Source organism: Heteronotia binoei, chromosome 2, assembly GCF_032191835.1.
Source record: "Heteronotia binoei isolate CCM8104 ecotype False Entrance Well chromosome 2, APGP_CSIRO_Hbin_v1, whole genome shotgun sequence".
In the NCBI taxonomy this organism is placed as follows: Eukaryota; Metazoa; Chordata; class Lepidosauria; order Squamata; family Gekkonidae; genus Heteronotia; species Heteronotia binoei.
This window is the reverse complement of record NC_083224.1, coordinates 116,032,665-116,055,449: the sequence shown is the minus strand read 5'-3', so window position 1 is coordinate 116,055,449 and position 22,785 is coordinate 116,032,665. Positions and strand designations below refer to the sequence as shown.

The following is a 22,785-nucleotide window of genomic DNA, read 5'->3' as shown; positions in this document are numbered from 1 at the left end:
AGAGTACGGACTTGCTTGCGCCCTCCGGGAGACGGGTTGAACGCTGGGGGCTCTCTTGCCTGCTTTTAACGAAACATCTCTTGCTCTCTCTCTCTCTTCTTCTCTGGGAAAAAAAATATGGAGTTAATTATCATACGTATATGTCAGCTTCAGGAAGGGGACTGTACTTGGGTAGCCCATAAGAGTCTTTTTTAAAAAGGGGGTGGTGGAAAGGATCTGAGGAAATAAAAGTGCGGGAACACACAGCGGCGGCAGCAACTTGCAGTCGAGAGCAGAGCTTCTCGGCTGGCTACTGGAGCTCCTATTCATTGTGCAAGGGAATTCCAACGCTCGCCAGCTTGACTAGCTGCTAAACTAAACTCATATGGCCAGAAAGCCCAGCCGGGATTGGTCGAATTCCAGATCACGCTGGGCAAAAAGGCTTGATTTCCACCTTTGATTTAAACTAACAATATTTGCGAGGACTCGGTGACCATCTAGAGGGAATCGCACGCTTTCGCCTTCTCTTCTCCTTTTTCAGCTTGGGAGGGGGAGAAGAAAACTTGATACCAGATTTAAAGGGCCCACTGCAAGTTAGCGACAACAAAAGTCTGCGGAACAGCCGGCCCCTTCCTCCTCCTCTCTGAGAGCGAAGATCCTCGGCCAGAAGCCGGCAGGCAGCACCGCTCCATCGGCTGGATTTTCCTTCTCTCCGTCCCGCACCGAGCCGTTGTTTGGAAGGGCGATTCTCCCCGCATGATGCAGAATTACAAGTACGACAAAGCGATTGCTCCAGAGAGCAAGAATGGGGGCAGCCCTGCCTTGAACAACAACCCGACCAAAAGCAACAGCAAGAAAGTTTTGCTTATTTGCCTCGATCTCTTCTGCCTCTTCATGGGTGAGATTTGAAACCAACCGACTCTCCCTCCCTCGATTTAATCCACTTTCTTCGGATATCACGTTTTTGCTTTTTAACGCAAGCCTTTGGCGTTGCACAAACTTTTCCTCTCTCCACAGTCTCCTTCTGCCAAAACTAACCAGTCTTGTCCTCCTCGGCCCCTCCGCCTTAAAACTTGGGTTTCTTTCTCTCTTTTCCTGCTTTTGCTAAACTCTGCGAGGAGGATCGACCTTCTCGAGCCAATCTGTTTTCCAAGGACTCCTCTCCTGTGAACCTGCCTTTGTCGAGCAAGGTCCGGTTTTCTCCTGCTCTGTTTTCATGGGTTATACCAAAGGAGGGGAGGGGGGCAACAACCTTCCGCTGCTAGTCTGCAGTGCTTCATATAGTAATAACGTGTAGCGAATGCCCGACCGACTGGACACAGGACACTCACAACAGCCGGGGGTTGTGAGTGCCAGGGAATAATTAAAAGGATGCTTTATTTGACTCTAGGAAACATCAGAAACCCATGGAAACCCCTAGCCCTTCTGGTGTCAGTCCAAATAAAATGGATGTCCCAGCCCTGAGCTGAGCCTCGAATGTAAACACAGCATCTTCCATGCCAGCCAGCTCTTCAGGAACAGCCGGGGAAACAGGCATGCTTTTCATTTGGCTGCTGCTGTCTGCAGAATAGCTTGGGATAGGTAGCCTCCACGAGTGTGTGTGTGCCGGGAAGACAGAGCAGAGAGGATTTTGTGTGAATTTTAAAAACGCTGAGGAGGAAAACAGTCCCAAGAAAAGGTGCCCTTGCTACAGTTGTAGTGAAACTGTGTAATAGCCTCAAACTGATTTGTGATGGAAAGCTTTTGTTTTTTAAAGCTACATTTTTACAAAGAGGGAGGGGAAATTGGCTCCTCCAAAAAAACCCCTGAAGAAGCGTTTGGCCCTAGATTCAGTCTGATGCATACTGTGTGGTGTGGACCACCCATCTTAAAGGAGAAGGGGTGCCTGTGGAAGATGTTGATAGGCTTGGAATTTCTACACACTAGCCTAGAGCACATTGGATCTGATGTGACTGTTTTAGGGAGTTCCTTGGAATTGTGGTTTGGAAAAAGGCATTTTAAATGCCCATTAAATACAAGTTGTCAGCTCAGACTGTAGCATCAAAAGGTGGTGGTGGGGGGAGAACTTCTGTATGGTGTAGAGCTACCACCTGTTTCTCAGCAAGGTTCCTGTGCCTTGTCAGGATCAGCTGTGTGTCAGGTGGCAACTCAACAAAGAAATATTTTCCCATCACTTTACTTCTGTGCCTGAAAAAGGCCCACTTTAGCATTTCTACTTGCCTGACCTCTCTCACACAAGAGCCCTCCCTGGTAGGGGAAAAAAAACAGGTGGCAATGGTACTCTAGTGCTATTTCTGGTTATGGACTTTTGTAGGCAATAGACCACTGGAGTGTTCTGAAGATGTGGTGTACATATATAAGCTTGGATTGAACAGCCAAGTATCAGCAAGAAATCTCTGGAAATCCTCTCCACTGCTGGCAGATATTTGTATGCTTTAGGGAACACTGTAATGGATAGCAAGGTGCACTGTGTCAGAAAAGTCTCTTTCATATTTCCAGGTATCAATATTCTAAAGAACTTTACAAAACAAATGACTGCCATGGAGTATTTTTTAGAACCTCTTAATAGAGATGACACTGAGTAGTTCATTTAAACAGTTTATTCTAGGGAAGAGGACAGAATCAGAAATGTCTGTGAGAGATCTCATTAAACTGTTTATTCTGAAGTAGTTCTGTAGATACCAATGGGCTTATTCTGGTTGAAGTCCACTGGAGTATACTGACATTTTCTTCACTTGAAGGGGTAGCTCTTTCAAGGAAACAGTACATATGATGAAATAAGCAGGTCTAGTGTGCATTACCAACTCAGGATGAAACCAATTTCACACACTGTATAGGAAGAATCCCAAGTTTACTACCAAGTGTACATCCAACAAGGAGCTGCAGCCAGCAAGTGAATCTTCATGACACTGGTGTCACAGACCATCATCATGTTTCCTGGTATGCAGTTAAAAATACAATGTGTGGAACAGCTCAGTCATTAATAATAGGAGACTGCAGAATGGAGTTCTAGCACATACACATCTTGCTTATGCTGCTTGAGAATCTGGCATTGTCAAGATCATTAATTTGCTTGCTGCACATCTTGGTGTGTATAGCAGTGTGTGCTAATTAAATTAAATCCTAAAAGTAAAATAGCTCCATCATATGCTAATATCTGGGCAAACTCTGGTGCACACAGACTGAGATGCTGCATTTTATACTATCAGTGTGTGTAACGCTTTATTCTGTGATCTGGACATCATCTCTTGTTACTGTATTATGTATCATATGATGATGATGACCAACACTTGTAACCTAGAATTGTAATCTCCAAAAAAAATTGTATCTAATGCCAATTTCTAATAAAAGGTAGGTAGAAAACCAATCTATTTTTGGTAAGTAAGCCACTATCAGTCAGTCCCTACCAGTCATCATGCCAAAACAAGCATGATTGTACGTGTATTTTTAGGGGTTCACAGTCAGAGGAATTTTGCCATGAGCATCAGAATCTACAATATAAAAGCTGAGGTGGGGGTGGAGTGGGTGGGAGATAGCATAGTTTGTACTCAACTGCATAGCTGAGCAAAGAAAAAGAAAAATTTTGAAGTGCCTTTCTTTGGTTTTCTTTTTAAGTGGAATAATATAGGTAAGCTTATCCAGCACAGATAGTGTGGTCTTCTTAAAAAGACAAACAAAGGGAACTAAACCATGTTCCAAGAAGAGTCTGAAAAGAAAACAATTGAATTCAGTGGCTGGATTTTTTTTGCTTCTGTTTAATCAAGATGACCTATTGCAGTTCAAATATTGGCTCGGTGGGGTTTTTTTAACCCTAAAGGATATGGTGGCAAACTGAGACTAGGGGGCACTGTGGTCTAGTGGATAAGGTGCAATTAACCATCTTTTCAAAGGGGCTTGGGTTCTAGTTCTGTTAACTACTGGTTATTGGGAGTGCATGGGTGGTAAAATCTAATATCAGTGTTTGGGCTACACCAGCTGTGTGCTGTAAACAATAAGGTTTGCCAGTCCCCTGGAATTTTTATTTTAAAGATGCAATGCAAAAGCAGCATTACAGAAGGAAAATGAGCAGTCAGAATTATATGCACAGAGAACAGTCAGCTGTGTTTTGCTGCTGAGGGGCAGCATTTGCTGTAATCTAAGGACAGTGTAGCACTATGCAGCCACATAACTTGATTACATTGTTCTAAGAAATATGAAAAACATTCATATAAGTGAACCTATGATGAAATGCATAGTGCTGTGGCACTTTAAAGACATCACATTTGTTCTAGCATGAGCTTTTACAGACAAATCCCTCTGAAGAATAAGTAGACTGAGGAAATGCAAGAGAAGTACACACCTGCACACTCACAAACCATGTTGAAAATTAAATTAGTAAGGTGGGAAATAAAGATAACCCTTTGGATCATCTGAAGCAGTGGACTCTAGTTCACAAAAGTTTATCCTGGAAGAAGGCTTAAGTCTTTGAGGTGCGGCAAGACTCTTGCTCATTTTGGAGCTATACATGTGACTATTTAAATTTATAGTGCTCTAATCATTGTATTGTGCCCTGCTTTGTTACTTTAGGCTGCTGTCTTATGCACACTTTTGTAAAAGTAAATCCAGTTGAACTCACTGAGACTGAAATCACTGAAGGCTAAACATGTATAAGAGTGGGCTACAAAATAAATGACATAGACCTGACAAATACATAGACCTGGCAAAGAAGCTCATGTCATTGTAAACCAGCTACAGTGCAATCCTATGCAGCATTCCTGTAGTCTAAACCCACTGGTTTAGCACATAGCATTGTACTGTTGGTCTCTCAGAGTGCTATTACTGCACATTTTGTCTTTTTGTTCTTGCATTCTAATGCAGCTGCCCATCTGGAGTATAAGGTCTAGCATACACATGTAGTGCAGCCCAGTATTTAATAAAATTACAGAATTGCAAAGAGCCTTCTTGAGAATTGCTTGCAGGCAGAAGAACCCAGCAGTTTTTTGTTTTTTAAGTTGTGTGTAGCATTCAACACTTGGTTGCTGTAGACAAGCAGAAACAATCCATTGGCTTCTAAGAAAGAACTGAATAATGGAACAGCATGTGATTTTAATAATCAAACACTGCCATATTTAAACTGATTTGTTTCTGTTTAGAGCACATTTTTCTAAATACTATTAGTTTGGTTTAATGGGAGGGGGTATTAGTCATCTGGGCTCTATTACTAATCATCAGTGTAAGAAGCAGAGAGAGGTTATAGTTATTGCTTCATATTCCCGCATGCCTATGAGATTATGTAGGCAAAACTTCATTCTTGGCTGTCAGGAAGAGATGTTCTTGAAAACTCTTTCTTTCTTTCACATGTTTGTGCGCTAATTAGGATTACTTTTCAGAGATATTTTGGGAAATGTAGACTAATCCTGTGAATGCTCAACTGGAAGCCAGTCCTATGGAATTCACTGGGATGTGCTTTAGAGTAAACATGGGTAGGATCAAGCTGTTAGACTGCAAACCTATATATATTTACTTGGAAGCTGAAATCAATTAGAGTGATTTCTCAGGAAGCGACTGTGTTGTGTAGGGTTGCCAAGTCTGACTCAGGAAATATCTGGGGACTTTGGGAGTGGAGCCAGGACCAAGGTTGTGACAACCACAATTGAACTCTGAAGGGAGTTCTGGCCATCACAAAGGACTGTACTCCTTTTAAATGCCTTCCCTTCATTGGAAATAATGGAGGCCCCTTCTTTGGAACTCATAGAATTGGACCCCCTGGTCCAATTGTTTTGAAACTTTGGGGGTGTTTTGAGGAGAGGCAGCAGATGCTATGCAGAAAATTTGGTGTTTCTACCTCAAACAACAGAGGCCCAGATTCCAACTGATCAATTCTCCATTATATCCCATGGGGAACTGTCTCCATAGGCTATAATGGAGAGCCCAGCAGACATTTAACCCCCCCCTCCCCCCCACACACATCTGCTTTCTGATGACCCCAAAGCAGGAGAAGGGCCTCCAGACCAGGGGATCCCCTGTCCCCAACTGGGGATTGGCAATCCTGTGTTAAGTCTGTTCATTCTAGATCCCAACACATTGTGCATTAATAAGTCTAGTTGAACTGAGGTGAAGCTTTTGAAGCCACAAGTGCTTTTCAGGGAAGGAAAATGTGAGCTTGTTGGAGAATATGAAACTTCATATAAAAGGAATTTTGTTTACAGCCAGTAATTCAATGGCTAGTAAGTAAAGGTGATTAAAATTCCTGTTGAGCCTGAGTTGGCATTTTTTTCGCCCCCTCTTAATTTCAAGCCAGGAATAATAATAGTATGAGGGCATATGAGGTAAGTTTGGTAAAATATTTTGAACAATAAATCTGTTCTTTTTATCACATCTAGTCTAGATTATGATAAAAACTATCTGAAAATGGTTATAAAAACCAAAACCTGTGTTATTACTATTGTTCGGTATAGACTACCTGGAGCCAGTTAACAGCAGGAAAATGATCCCAGCAATTTCTTATGTCATAAAGAATTATGCACAATTAGTACTTTGAAACTCCACCCCTCCACTGCCCTTATCTTGCAACTGGTATGAATAATTTTATTTTCGAACATTGTCTCTAATAATTAAGAAGCCTGTTTTTTCTGTTGATGAAAGAATCGTGGACTCTTTAAGCAACAAAGATGAGATTCAAGCTTTTAGTTAAAGATGAATGAAAATAAAGCAGTTGTTAAACTAGCAGCAAAGTTTGGATTTCTGTTGCTTGAAGGTTGAATGAGCTTCATTTTTCAACCTTTTATTTCCTACCAGGAAAATCCTTTGTAATGTGATCTTGTTTACTCATTTGGATTAAGTTTGTTTACATTCTTATGAGAATATTAAGAGTTCCTAAAGAAGTTATGGCAGAGGCACAGTCCATCTAACTGTTAACTAAAATAAACTTAATTATTTCAAATGCTTTGTTTTTATTTACATTCAGAATGAATGGCAGCCTCCATGCTTTTTATGCCTCTTTTCCAAAAAAGGAATCAAGTATCTACTTAAAAACTGATGAGGCACTTCCAGTGTTTTAGGAAGACAGTATTTAGTCTGAAAAACAAGAGCAAGCCCATGTCACAGTTTGCTATCCAAAGCCAGCATGAATGACTGTGATCACACGTTCTAAATAATGCAGTTTCAATCCAGTTCACACAGTAAAATCCAGTTGGAAAGTACATTGAAAGTGGATTGAAACTGCATTATTTAGCATGTATGATCTTAGCCCAAGTCTCTTTTTTTGCCCTCATTGTACCAGTCAGTTAGTCAACAGCAGCAAGCAAGAGATGCTGAACTGATCACATGCCTGAAGTGAGAGGTTTCTGTGAAGTGAGAGGTTTCCCAAACGAGGTCCATCTGAGTGCCTGAATTAGGGAACAACTGCAATGTCTCATGAGAGATTTCTGAAATCAAGGACAGTTTTCTAAAATAAGAGACATTTAACAACTGATCATTTCTGAATGATAAATGGATAATAAGGAAGGATGCAATTCTGTATATGCTTCCTAGAAAGCAAGTGTCATTCTATTAGTAGTTTGCTCAGTTAGCATGTTCTTTAATATAAAACAAGCATATCCAAATTCTGTGGTCAAGTATAGGAAGATTATCATGAGTATTGTGAAAATAGTTATGCAGAATTGGTTTCCCATTTGTGGTCCTAGCTTGCCATGGGACCTTATGCTGAGCCAGTTCATTGAGCCACCTCACTATTATCATTCTGGTTTCACAGAAGCTGAAATCTCAGGCAGAGGTTCCACATAGCTCTGCTGCTCAGGATCCTTTCACCAGACATACCAAGGACTGAATCTGAGAGCTTCCATATGCAAGAGAGACAGATTGGTGTAGTGGTTAAGTGTGCAGACTCTCATCTGGGAGAACCAGGTTTGATTCCCCACTTCTTCACATGCACCTGCCAATGTGACCTTGAGTCAGTCAGAAGTTCTCACAGAGCTGTTCCTCACAAGAGCAGTTTCTGTCAGAGCTCCCTCAGCTCCACCTATCTCACAGGGTGTCTGTTGTGGTGAGGGGAAGGGGAAGGAGATCGTAAACTGGTCCGAGACTCCTTTGGTAGTGAAAGGTGGAGTATAAATCCAATCTTCTCTTCGAAGTAGATTTTTCTGTCATTGAGGTCTGTTATCCTTCCTGCAAACACATCTGTGTCAAAAACTAAATCCATTTGCTTCTCAGAAGACAAAACACCTTCTACAGGGATCCTTCTAGAATGCCAATACAGTCCTAATCAGATTTACACCCTTCAAGTTCTATTGACGTCAAAGAGATTGGAAGAATGTAATTCCATTTAGGATTGCACTGTAACTGTGAAGGCTTTGAGTTTTTGAGCAGTCACTCAGTTCAGAGGGACAATTATAAACAGGTAGCTGCTTCTCCAGAAGTGGCTTCAAGGCATGAGAGGAAGGGACAAAGAGGTGGATGGTGCTGGACGGCTAGCCCCACCAGTCTGTAGCTAAGTTCTATCTGATCTTTTGACTTTCATATCTTCACCTGCTGCACTTGGCAGCTCCAGTGCAAAATCAGTGACACATCAATTGAAGTCTAGATAGGGCAGGAAGAATTTACCCCCTTCTGTTGTGTGCTGCTTGTGAGATATAAACTATAAAAGACACAAACACACAATTTATTTAAGCAAACCAAGCTCTCCCGCCCCACCTTCCTCCCCAAGAGAGGAGCCTCAGCCAATGCAGAAAACAGAGGCTTTGCTTTGTAGCTCCTGTGCGATTGAGAAATCCTGGCAAAGCAAGCTGTGATGCAGAAGGAAGCAAGAGAGAGGGAGAAGGAAGCAGACTGACTTGTGGGCCTGACAGGAGCCATCCAGGGGCCTGACCCAGCCCACTGGTGACATGTTTGACACCCCTGGTATAGATGGTCAGAACGGGAACTCTCTGCAGATCATCAATAATCCATTCCATACTTTAAGGTCAGAGTGCACATGGGGATGCTGTACTAGCAAGCTACAGAGGTACACTAGGGTATTCTGGGTTACAGAGGCATGTGGAACATGGACCTTTCACTATAGATGATGAGCATGCTTGGGCTTGGTAGGATAGAAACAGTTATGGGAGAGTAACATGGAGTTCTGTGATCCCTGGAAATCCTACTCAGTTTTTCTTTGCCTTACTGTAGTCTGTTCACACATTTTATATCTTGTCCTTTGCAACACTGAAACCTAGAATATCTTTTTTAATGGTACTTGCAGCTGCTGTATATCATACCTGATTGGCAACATACATCATTAGCCCTACTAATGCTCCTAGTCATTACTGTCAACAACATTTCCATTTCTGTTGAATGGGAGCATAGTGGGGGGAAAGGAGGGAGGGAGGAATCGTCATGCACACAAGATAAGATTTAAACACGAACCATTCAGTTCCATGCTCTACACATTTAAGGTTGCCATCTTTGAATCCCTAATCCTGTGAAGATAAGGTTACTATTTCCAGGATAAAAATGCCTCTAACCTTCTTTTAAAGCCATATGTGCTTGTGCCCTTATCAATCTATTCCACATCTGAATTGCTCATTGACCAATGAAGTACTTCCTTTTGCCTGTCCTGAATCTATTGGTCTGTCAAGTTCATTGGGAGCCCTTTGAGTTCTAGTATTCATCTGCCTGCCTGCATAATTTCTCCAAATGGATCACACAGTTTCTATACACCTTACATATAAAATGGCTTCACCACCTGGGGACCTGAACTGCAGAGCCACTACACTGCAGCGTACTACAGACATACTATGATTTCCTGACTTTCTTAACACCCTGCCTATTTTTCAGTTTTCAGCATGCCAGAATTTATAGGTTCTCACAATGTGTAGATTCTTTTGCTGGTGGGAAACTTAAGTCTCTAAATCAGGCTTCTTTGTGTGAAGGTTTTGTTTTGACAGCTGTCAAACGATATTGGAAAGGAATACCTTTCCCTTGATTGGTAGGTGCAGCGGCGTCACTAGGGTAGGGCCAAGGGGGCCATCGGCCCTCCCCCAGAGCATTCTCATTGGCCCCAGGCACTGACCCATAGTCCCCTCAACAGGAAGGGGCTGGCCCTGGGACTAGAACGCTGCGCTGCTGCTGTGTGTGGGCTGGCCGGGATTCTGAAACCGGGGCCGCGCTGCCGCCGGCTCAGCTAAAAGCGTGTGGGTGAGTGGGGGAAACTTAAATGCTGCAAAACTGGTATCTTGGATTATGGATGAGGGAGGGGCCATGTGAAGTGGGCGGGGTTGTGTGCGGAGGGGGTGACGCAGCCCTCCAAAAGGGGTGATGCCCAATGGGGGGGGGTGACTTGAATCAGTTACACCCCAGGGTGCAACCCACCCTAGTGACCCCTCTGGGTAGGTGATCCCACTAGTTATAAGTATAAGGTCTCTATTGGTAGAAGTGCTTGTGAAATCACATGAAGTTGTCATCACTATTTAAAAAATCAGACAGGCGTGAAAATGGAGAGTTCAATCACTTTTGCATGGACCTGATTGGTGGTTTTGTAGCTCACTTGAGAACAAAATTGCTAAGGATAGCTGCAATTAAAAGGGAAAAAATGGAAGAGATCAGAGTCATCAATCATGTTCTCAGGCTTCAATTTCATAAAGCTTTACTTCTTAATTAAGTGAACCAAATTGTTTCTGAAACAATTGACTGGATATTAATCTGTCACAGGGAGCTAACAATGATAACAAAAGCAAAGTCTCAGTTCTCAGGAACTCTGAGGTCAGGGACTCTCACTAACAAATGCTGGTGTGTTTGTATGGACAGATGAAGCTGTTGCTTGCTGGAGTTGTCTCCTTGCAAATAAAAAGTTGATGCTTTGAGCCAGCTTGTCTCTGCTGAATGGATCTGAGAACTGGTGCCTAGTGAGTACTCAAGCCTGGGAACCCACAGTCAAAGGGGGATATTATACTGGAGAACCATTGCCAATCTGAGTAGACTGGGGGGTGGGGTGGGGTGGGGAGAAGTTTGCAATGTCCAACCATTTCTTATTTTCCTAGACTCAGAGCATTTTATATTTTTACTTTATATTTTTAGTTTTTGCTGTGACCCCTTGAGCTTTTATAATTTGCATTGCCAAATCTCACTATTCCCCCATCTTTCCGTTTTAAAATATTACAAGAATTTAAAGCATTTTAAGTAAAAAATAATAATTTAATTGTGTTTGTCTATATCCTTTATAAAGTTTATATCTCTGCTACCTGGCATTACATTTTATAACATGCATTGCCCGGTCCCACAAAGTCCCATTTATGTTAGATTCAGCCCTCATTACAAATGAGTTGGAGATCCCTGGCATAGAGACTTGGCCTCCAAACTGCCATTTTTTCCAGGGAAACTGATCTCTGTAGTCTGTAGTTCAGTCATAATTCTCAGAAAACTCCAGGCCCCACCTGAAGGTTGGCAGTCCTATTTGTGGGTTTAAGGAAAAGAAAGGCAGCAGAATCAGGAAAGGGACTATGTTCCGTGTAAGGCATTGGCTGATGGAAGCCTCTTCATTTTGGAGGTTTTCTAAGTTCCATTCTGTAAGCTTGAGAGACTCCTAAAAAGTGAAAGATTACAGAGGCTCTGGCAGATCTCCCAGTATTCTCTGGTGATAGTCTGTTCCTGCCAACAACATGAAGTCATGGTTGCCTGTCAGGTTTCAGAAATTACTGCAGCCACACATGTGCAGATCAGCTCTTACCCTAGGCTGTTTCACCTGACACAGGGGAGTAAGATTTCTTGGGCGTGTCATGTCATGCAAGAAAATTGTACAGGAAAGAGATGGTTTGATTGGAAAGCTCAGGAATTTACCCCATGGTAGGGAAACTACCGTCTGCTCCTTGTAGCATCTCTTTCCTCCTTGAACCACAACATAAAAGGATGAAATCTCAGCCTTTGATGATGTTCTGTTGAGTAACAAAGCTTTACCTTCTCATTTCTTGGATAACCTGCCTTTACTTTTTACTAGTACTATGGTACATAATGTCTTTCTACATATAGAATCAGACTGTAATATAGGAATGTTTGGATAGCTGTGTGTATATACGTTATGGGTATAGACTAATGATTCTCAGATTTGGAGGGAAGGGCGTCTTCTAGGTGTGTGTGTGTGAAGTTCCATACTCATCCTTCAACCCCTCACAATCCAAGACTGAATGCCATCACTGGATTTATGCTGATGTAATGAGGGTCACTTCCCACTTCCTCCAACTTCCCAGTCTGATTTGGAATAGGTTTTAGCTCTGTTCTATTGGTTTTTCCTTGTATGTAGTCTAAGGAGAAGGGTCACAGATGTCTTGTTTAATGCCAGTGTTGGATTAGTGCACCTGTCCAGAGATCTCTGCACACAGGAGCATGCACATGTGTGCATGCAAATCTCATAGCTGTGAAACAGATGGGTGGTACTGAGATACATTTCTAGGTGATCATTTCAGAAAGTAGAATGTTTAAACAGACTCTGGGAGTTCTGATGTAGATGCATTAGTGAGTGTTCAGCTAAATTACCCTTGGTTTTCTTTTAGTCTTACAAGCCTGTGATTCTGGTGTTTGTGCTTATGCTGGCCAGATGGAGCTCTGGAAAAAAAACAACAACAGTAATTTCAGGATGGAACAGTTGTCAGCAATACCAGCTGCCCAACTTGTTCTACGAACCCCAAAAATCTGAGACTGCCTAGGTAGTATTTTTAGGTGTTTGTCTTTCTTCTATAATGTACTGCTCTTTTGACAAATTTCTGGGGTAGCCATAGGTTGCAAAAGAAGAGGCAAAATTGCACCACACCTGCATGTAACAAATCTCAACATGCTTTTATTGTTAACTGGTCTCTATTGCAGTTGTTTTGAAAAGACTTCTTAAAAAAAATATTGAATTGTTCAAGGGATCTGACTATACCTATGATGGAATAAGGTCCACAGAGTGCATATTAATTTCATTCCAGGCTTTTCATAATACACTTATTCAGAGTTTAATTCAAACAAGCAGAAAACGCAGAGAACGTGAAGCATGTGTGTACCCCAGCTCTTTTTAATCTTTGAAAGCTTTTCCAGTCCCTCTCTGAGGGGGAAGGGTGGCATTTTCTCTACCATCCCCCTTCCCTTCTAAAGCTGTTAGTCGAGGTCAGTTCCTGCTGCACATAATTTGCACAGAAGCCAGAGCTAGCAGTCTTTCCCACTGTTGCTTTCAGTGTAGACATTGTATAAGCTTGGTATCCATGGCAACTGGCCAAGAACTCCAAGCTAAGATCTTCTCAGCTAAAGCATTTCTGTCTCCATGGTTTTTGAGAAAAGCACAGAAGAAAGAATAACATAACTCCTCCCCCCCCCCAAGCTTTTTGTTAGCTGGTAATGCAGTTTAATGCAGTTAACTATAACGATAATGCAGTTAACTATATTTCTTGATGAAACAAGCCCAGCGACCCCAATGATAAATTCTTTGCAAGTCTTTTTCTTGGGATAGGAATTTATTCATTTCATTGATGTTGCTCATCAGACTATTTGGGAGCAGATTCTTGGGCAGCAGAAAATAACATTGTCCCACTGACATCACTTTCCCACTGATCTAAATCCAATATTTGCTGCATTTATTATGCAACCCCACAAGCTAGTGTAAGAGTATGTGCAGATTCTGAGAATAACAGTGGGGACCAAACTGACCAGCTGAACAAAGAGGTTTCTCCCTCAGTATTCATAAGGATAGTGTAGGGAATTCAGGGTTCACATGCAAGTGCCATGTTGGGATTACTTAGTTACTAGTGAAATAGGAAGGTCCATGAGGATTAAATAAAGTGTGGAGCATGAAAGTTTGTAGAAAAATTGAACTTTGTGTGAAAAAAATGTGAATCACTCTTTAAATCAAGCAATTCCCCCCCCCCAAAGTCTGTTTTGCTTATGCACTCAAGTTTACTTTGCTTAGCACTTTTGTAGGAGAAGAGAGTTTACAGTGACATCAGGCCAGGGATCTAGGGCAACCTTTAGTGATCCCATGAAAAAGGATGTGTTTCCTGATCTACCCCCATAGCCCACAGTGAAAGGCAGACGGATGCCGAGGCAAAAGGTACTGCTTTGTTTCTAAAAGCCATGCATGTCTTGTACTTCTGGTGAGGGCTTCAGATCAGAATCTGCGCCAGGGTTTCAGGTCCATTGGGTAAGTCACTCTCCTTTACTCTGCCTCAGGGCTACCAAGCCTCTATTCCTTCTAGGCCCTCATCACACCATTCATACCCAACTCAGTAACTAGGGTTGCCAATCCGCAGTTGGGGTCAGGGGATCCCCCAGTTTGGAGGCCCTCCTTCCACTTCAGGGTTGTCAGAAGGTGGGGGGGAGGGATATTTCCACTGGGCACTCTATTATTCCCTATGCAGACCAATCTCCATAGGGTATAATGGAGTGTCAATCTGTGGGTATCTGAGGCTCTGGAGGGGTAGAGACATCATATTTTCAGCATAGCATCTACTGCATCTCCTTAAAAAAACCCTCAAGTTTCAAAAAGATTGGACCCCCATGAGCCCCCAAAGAAGGTGCCTCTATCCTCCATTATTTCCATTGGAATGAAGGCATTTAAAAGAGTATGGTCCTTTTAAAATATGATGGCCGGAATTCCCTTTGGAGTTCAATCATGCCTGTCACAACCTTGCTTCTAGCTCCACCTCCAAAGTCCCCAGGTATTTCCTGAGCTGGCAACCCTAAACTATATTAAAGCAACTTGCATGACTTGCCCAGCTCCTTTGGTTCTCAAATGGACCCTGGAATTTTGTCCTCATCTCCCTACTCCTGTCAGCAGCCCCGCCTTCCCCATTAAACATGTTGGCCCTTTATGTACAGGAAGTGGAGTAGAGGGAATGGAGAATGAATAAGGAGTGAAGCACATTAGTGCTAGCAAGGCTAAAAGGATAGCAAATGAATTGTGCTGTACTCTTCCCATGTTCTTCTGCCAAGATAAAATAGGAGTCAGCCCCAAAGACCTGTACAAAGGCCTCTTGGATGATTGGCTACATCAGGGGTGTGTGGCCTAATATGCAAAGGAGTTCCTGCTAAAAAAAAAAACCTAGTTAAAATACATTTCAGAACATGTAAACATTTAAGAACAGATGGCGAGTGATACTTTTATCCAAATTGCAGACTGCAGATTACTTCATGGGCAGGGGGAAGGGGTAGCAAGCTCAAAGCAAACAGACAGATCAGTTCCCCACTAGCCTTGTCCTGGTCTCATGCTGCTCCTCTCCATGGGACTTCCTTCTGATTTCGCACAAGCTGCCCCGGGGCTGCAACTCACTCTGCCTCTTTTACGTGGCAAGCAAGATCCTCTAAAAACTGCTTTCTGCTTGCTGCACGAAAGAGGTGGAGTGAGCCTTACTTTATGTTTTCAGATCTGCCTACAAAATTAACATGGTAAACAAAAAGTATCTGTGTTATCAGAAGGTACCTTAGGCACAGAGAAGCTTCTGGTAAACTTCAGAATGAGATTTGTTATTTGTCCCATCTTTTCTTGAAGAAGGGGACAGATGCATGAGTTGAAGAAAATGGGTAGGCTTGACAAAACTTGTGACAAAACCTGGTGGATTCTGAACAAATGATTGGACTATCACAAGTAAAAATCTCAATTATCTCAAAAGTAATCACCCAAGTGACTGTGAACCTGGCGGGTTCCCTTATTTTGCTTTTCCTTTACCATAAAGTAGTTCAGCTGAAAAGTTAGGCTGTATTCTACTAACTGGCACCTGTGTCCCTGTGCTACTTACAGTTACACCCTTCTAAATCCATTATAGTCGATGGGATTAGAAAGATTTAACTCTGCTTAGAGTTGCAGTGTATGTGTTTTCCGCAGTTTGATTATATCAGTAGCTTGATAAGGTCTTGTATTTCAGACTATTTAGTGGCAGGAGGTATATTTGACTCGGTTATTAATAGCTGGATTGGGGTGTTAACCCATGTGACATGGATAGAAGGTTTACTGAGAACCTTTATAGAATACATCTTATTAGGCTTGATTTTGTTGGAAGTTATGCACTTCTGTCAAAGACAGAGGACCTCACAACTGTAAAAAGCTAATGCCTGATTAACCAAGCTGATAACCAACTTTACTTGGTATCTTTACTTGGTAACTTTACTTGGTATCATTGATTAACCAAGCTGATTAACCAGCTTTACTTAGTATCTTTACTTGGTAACTTTACTTGGTATCATTGATTAACCAAGCTGATTAACAAACTTTACTTGGTTTCATTGTGATGTTCATGCTTCTTCAAAGACTCCCAAGACATCAAACTAATGACTATTTAATGAAATGCAAATATCAAGAATTGACTGCCAAACTAAATGTGAAAGTTCTGTGTGTCAACATGGAACATTATCTATGGTGTCGAAAGGTAGCTGTGTGGAGTTGATTTTTAACATTACAGAGTGTGTGCTGATAAGCAGTGGAGGAGCTTTCCTTTGCCTGAGGCTTACCTTCTCATAGCCCCTCCCTCTCCCCAAACACTTTTTTCCTTCAAATGCATAAGATCCCAAATTCAAACCATGGCATCTCCATTTAAAGAGATTAGGTAGTAAGAGATGGAAAATACCTCTCCCTGAGGTCATGGAGAGCCTCTTATACAGTGATGTCAAACTCATTTGTTATGGGGGCCAGATCTGACATAAATGGGATCTTGTTGGGCCAGGCCATGCATGTCATAAAATATAATGCCAGGTAGCAGAGATATAAACTTTATAAAGGACACAGACAAACACAATTAAAGATATTATTTTAATTTAAGATAGAAACATGTTTAAAACAGTAACACTTGCGATATTTTGTTTAATTGTCTTTGATAACTGACACCTGCCAAAGCTCCCCCCTCCCCCTGCTTAAAAGATGTCTGCCTAAAATGAAAAGGTAGGGGAATAATGGGATTTGGCAATGCATTTTTAAAATAAAACATTAAGAAAAAGCACAAGCATCACAGCAGAAACTAAAAATATAAACAAAAAATGCGTGGGCATTGAGAGCTTCCCCCCCCCCCATCAAATCAGAGTATCAGGCTCTCAGATTGAAATCTTTCTCATAAACCACAGCCTGGTTTTTGAATGGGAGGTGCCATGGGAAAAAAATGGGACTCCATGCAGAGGCTCTTCAACTGAGCCACAAGCTTTCCCCCCCCAATCTAAGAAGCCCAACAAAAATAAACACACACACACAATGAGGAAGGGAAAGTGTCTTGAAAGTCAGAAAGAGAAGCTCCACCAAGTAAAGCAAGCAAGCAAATTACTGAGATGCTCAGAAGGAACATTCTCAGATCTTCCCTCCCTCACTATCATTATTTTGGGGATGGAGGAGGAATGGGAATGCTCTGCACAAGAGGTGTGCGCATAAGGCCAGGGAGAAGGTGGCACAGAAGGTTGAAAGCTGCGTGAGCCACCTCTAGTAGCATCTCTTTCCAGAGAGCAATAAAATATATTCCTGACAGTTTGTAATATAAAGTTACTTGGGGATGGAGAGAAGAAAGCAGGTACAGATTCATGTAGTGCAAAACAGCTTTGCAGCCCATATGACAGGAAGGCTAGCTTCTGGCCTCATCCATGTAACTGTAAACCTGCCCACAGCCCCAGGGAGCTTTGCATCGGAGCAGTTGCATGCAACTGTAAGAAATACACTAAGATGGGAGGCAACCCCTGATCAGCCCCCCCCCCCACCGAACAGAAGCCCAGACTGCTGCAGTGGTGCAGGCAAAGAGGCTCTGTTGTTGTGGGGTATCACTTGTTGTCGCAGTGTCTCCTTCTCCACATACCTCTCCCCACAGCAGTTGACAAGAAGTTCTTTGCAAGTCTCTCAGCCAGCTTCAAAACATGATGAATTTCAGTCGCAAAATAAGCACCTTGTAATGGAACAGAAAATTGGGAGGGAGGTGTGTTTGAACTGAAGCTGGTTGCATAACCACCACTTCCATTGCTTGGAGGGGTCAAAGGTGAGGGGGCTAAGAGGGCAGGGTCCAAAGAGGGCAGGGTCCAGGAAAATCTCCAGCAGTCTTTGCTTTGCAAGCACTACCAACAGAAGCAGGGAGGGGCTTCATCTCTACTGCCTCAGCACACACACACACACACACCACTTTCTCTCTGGAAACTGCCAACAACTGCTCAACTTGAGCTGCAAACAGCCGCCCCTCCTTCCCAATTTCTCAGCTTGAGCTGTAAATAAACAGCCGCCTCAAGGAAGAAGATGTAAACCTCCCAAAACCTCTATTATTCACCATTCTGATTGCTCTGGTATCTCTTGAGCTGCTTCTTCTCTGGAAGCGATTTGATGAGCCAGCACATGTTAATCATGTGCCTAACGCTCAACTCACTTGCTGGAAAGTGCTGTCCCTCAATGGAAGGAGACCTCAATGGAAGCACTTTCATATCACACAGTCCCCGAGGCAAGCATCAAGAGTCCCCAGAACACAGGGACTCCAGGTGCAGGGCTGGGACGAAGTGGGGGGTGGGGACGGACAGGAGCAACCTCCGTGGCATAAGAGCAGCATCGCCATAGCTGCTTCCAATTTGCTCAGTGCTTGGCTCTGGAGGACAGGAGGCTTAGCCTGTGAAACTGAGCTGGGGGCTCCCAATCCCTCCCCGGCCAACTGAACCTAACACTGCCACCCCTTTGGTCCTTGTGCCCACAGTGCAAATGGGGCAAAGATTCTCTGGAGCCTTGCAGAGCTGGGGTAGAGGCCAAACTGACCAGGTGAAGGTGCTGGGGAGGATGGTACCCTTCTACCCCCTTCCTTGGATGATCACCAGCCAAAATATCAGGATCAAAGACAGCCCTCTTTCCCTCCCACAACAGACAAAACTGGGTCCCGTACCTCCATTTCTGTTGCTCATAATCTGATAGGGCAGTGTGTGTGTGTGTGGGGGGGGCAGTCTGGCAGCTCAAGGAGGATCCATGAGCATTTTGTCTGGGAGGCTGTAACTGGTGGATGAAGCAAGTCCACTCTCAGCTGAAACTCAGTCTGCGTGGGCTGGCTGAAAGGCACTTCCACTCTGGCACAGCCCTTCCTTCACTCAGCCCAGCCATGCCCCTTCCCTCACCTCTCACCACCTCTTAACATTGATTGTTTACTTAAGAAGCCAGTGCCTCCACCAACAAAAGCATAGAGGGTGGTGGTCTACAGCCAGCTTCCCATGACTGAGGGGGAATGTCTTGTCAGCTGCTTGAGGGATAGAGTAAAACCCTGGGTGGGCCGGTTCTGGCACGTGGGCCATACGTTTGACATCTTTGCTCTAAAAATTGAAATAGGAGAAATTGGATTTATATCCCACCCTACACTCTGAATCTCAGGGTCTCAGAGCGGTCACAATTCCCTTTACTTCCCCCCCCCCCCACAACAGACACCCTGTGATTTGATGAGCTGTGAGGTAGGTGGGGCTGAGAAATCTTTCACAGCAGCTGCCCTTTCAAGGACAACTCCTGTGAAAGATATGGCTGACCTAAGGATAGGGTTGTCAAGTCCAATTCAAGAAATATCTGGGGACTTTGGGGGCGGAGCCAGGAGACTTTGGGGTGGAGCCAGGAGACATTGGGGGTGGAGCCAGGAACAAGGGTGTGACAAGCATAATTGAACTCCAAGGGAGTTCTGGCCATCACATTTAAAGATACAGCACACCTTTTCAAATGCCTTTCTTTCATAGGAAATAATGAAGGATAGGGGCACCATCTTTTGGGGCTCATAGAATTGGACCCCCTGGTCCAATCATTTTGAAACTTGGGGGGTATTTTTGGGAGAGGCACTAGATGCTATACGAAAATTTGGTGCCTCTACCTCAAAAGATAGCCCCTCCAGAGCCCCCAATACCTGTGGATCAATTCCTCATTATTCCCTATGGGAATCGTTCTCCATAGGGAATAATCGAATGCCCAGTAGACATTTCCCTCCCCGCCACACTTTCTAAAGCGGAGGGAGAGTCTCCAAACTAGGGAATCCCCTGCCCCCTCCCTCTCTCTCACACACACAAATACTTACTGGGTCTTGTTCCTACAGAACTTTACTTGCTCTGAAAATGAAAGCAAAAGAAAGGAAGGGGCCGTTCTCTGAAGAAACTGTTTCTGACCCTTTCCCATGAAGCCCTTCCTGTTTCCTGCTTCCTGCTCAGCCTTAAAGGCACACATTTTAAAAACGGACCTGTTTGCAGGTTTCTAAACCTGAAGAAGCTCTAAAACTACATGATGACTGTGGGGGCGGGGCTTCCCCCATCAGCCAGCTGGCTGGGGGCGGGGGAAAGCCTGTAAAAATGGGGGCTCCCCCGCTGGGACCTGTGGATTGGGAAGCCTACCTAAGGCCATTCCAGCATGCACAAGTGGAGGAATGAGGAATCAAACCCAATTCTCCCAGATAAGAGTCTGCGCACATAACCACTACACCAAATTGACTAGAGAATACTGACATTGGTAAAGCAGTGTTCTGATTCCATGTAAGACAGCTTCATGTGTTCTTGAGTTAAGGAGTGACAAAGTATACCAGATAATATAATGAAACAATGATTTGATTAAATGTAAACCTGAGGACATTAAAATGTGTGCATGTGTTTAAATCTTGATTTTATACTAGCAAAGTTGGTCTTAGTGTACTGTTGCAGCATTTATTTAATCTTTTTGGTCAATTGTTTTTAAAGTATTTGATTTTAAAAGTTGCCAACAATAAGCTGTGCAGTAGTTTAAAAATAAGTATTATGCTTATGTAAAAGTACATTTTCAAACAAAAGTTCTTGCAAAACATGTATGTGTTTAGAGAACTGTCTTAGGAAAAACATCCCCTTTCTCCCAAACAGAAGGAAATGCTTCTTCAGAGATGGCACTTGCTGAAGCATATGCATGCATCATCTAATATTATGCAAACTCACTAACTGATTAAAACTCATATGGTCAGATGACTTTCTTAAACTAAGCAAGAGTGGGTGCTGCTGGCATCAGAGGTCAGCATTATTAGGTACCTGCCAAGCACTACACCACTGTATGGGCCCACTGCCACCTTCTTTATCCCTTAGCCCTGAACTTTTGCTATTCTGTCGTTGGTTATCATCCGTTCTTGAAAGCCCTGTGGGTGGCAGTATGAATTGGGTTCAGAGGGAGAGAGAAAAGACTGGGCAACACCAAGATAGTGGGCCTACTTTAGGGAGGGGGGGGAGTGTAAAGAATTTTTTATGAAATGGGCCTCCAACATCTGGAGCTAGCACTAGTTAACAATCCTCCTTGTTCTGTTATTAGTAGATCCTTTCTTGGATTGCCTTTTTATTTTGTCAGTAGCATCTATTTGTATTTAATGTGGTATTTCAGTTACATCTTTAGTCTTTACTATGCTACTGTTGAAAACAAAATATCTGAATGAGACCATTTTCTCTTGGGAAAACTCATCAGATAGCATTTCAAAGATTAGAATCTAAATGAATGCCATACAAGGTTTGGAAAGGCCTTTCCCTCTAGTTTGTATTCTATCTGTATGGGGGGGGGCAATATTTCTTCCTTTTTATGTTTGCTTCTCTGAAAAAAATATGGTTTAATTTTAACATTTTTTTATTCTTTACTTTTACCCTACAGTCCAAGTGTGCAACTAATTTAAAATGAAGGGGCAGCATATTTTGAACCAAGGAAAACTTGGAGGGTCAGTAACATGGGCTGTATGCACTAACTGAACTGCCTGCTAGCCAAGAGACAGGTAGATTGCTCTGTCACTCTTTCTTAATGGGGAACAACAGAGGGCTGCTGGAATTCTCTTTATGCACCTCACATAGTCACCCCCATGTACATGTGTCTTAGGCTTGCCATTGGCCTGCCTCCAGCAGGTAGACCTCCACCCTTATCCATTTAAGCTTGGGGTGTCAAACTCATTTGTTAGGCGGACCAGATCCTTGTGGGGCTGGGCCATATGTGTCATAAAATGTAATGTGAGGTAGTGGAGATATAAACTTTATAAAGGACACAGGCAAACACAAAGATATTATTTTTTAACTTAAAATATAAACATGCTTAAAACTTTTGCTATATTTTGTTTAAAATGGAAAGGTGGGATTTGGCAATGCAATTTTAAAAATAACACATCAAGAAAAAGCACATGGATCACAGCAGAAACTAAAAATATAAAATGCTCTGAGAAAACAATGAAATGGCATTGCAAGCTTCTCTTCCCCCGCCCCCTGGTGTACTCAAATTGGCAATGGCTCTTTGGCTGTGGGTTTCCAGGTTAAAGTACTCACTAGGTCAGGTACATTTAGCAGAGACAAGGTGGCTCAAAGCATCAACCCTTTATTTGCTAGGACACAACTCCAAGAAGCATGAGCTTCAGCTGGCTATAGAAACGCTGAAAAGTGAAATTGATCTCCACTCCACTGAAATATATTACAGCACAAACAAAGTTGCAAGGAAAATGTGGAATGGATTTTTCATTAAGATCTCTGGGCCCTATCTATCTGAGCACAGAGACCTTAATGGAAAATCCAGTTCATGTTTTCTTTGTGGCTTTGCTTCCTGCTACAGCTGGCAAAGACAAGGCAGAAAGAGCAGGGAACTTCATCAGTCTTGGAACTTCAAGGAGGGGGGAGAAGTGGGGAGAAAAGAGCTCAATATTAAAGCCCTGGCATGCTGGTTCTGGCCTGTGTGCTGGCCATTTGAATCCCCTGATTTAAACAGCAACATTTTATTTGCTAGTCTCTTCAAGCTGATTGTGGCATTTAGTTTGGACCTGAGCATCTATTTTGCGACACATGCATATGTTAACCTTGAACATTTTTTTTCTGAAAGTCTGTACAGTTTTCTTCCCCTAATTTGGAGTTGGTATCTGTTTAGGTATAAGTATCTTGTGCAAAGCAGCTCTTGAGTCT

General features: G+C 42.9%; 1 protein-coding gene across 1 annotated transcript in view; it reads left to right on the top strand.

Moving 5' to 3' along the window:
• Window positions 1-227: 227 nt before the first annotated feature.
• PLPP3 (phospholipid phosphatase 3) overlaps window positions 228-22,785 on the top strand; it is a 145,251-nt gene continuing 122,693 nt past the window's right edge. The window contains exon 1 of the mRNA XM_060231884.1: window positions 228-877. Within this exon, the coding sequence (XP_060087867.1) occupies window positions 736-877 (142 nt within the window). The 5' untranslated portion in view covers window positions 228-735. The remainder of the gene's footprint in view (window positions 878-22,785) is intronic.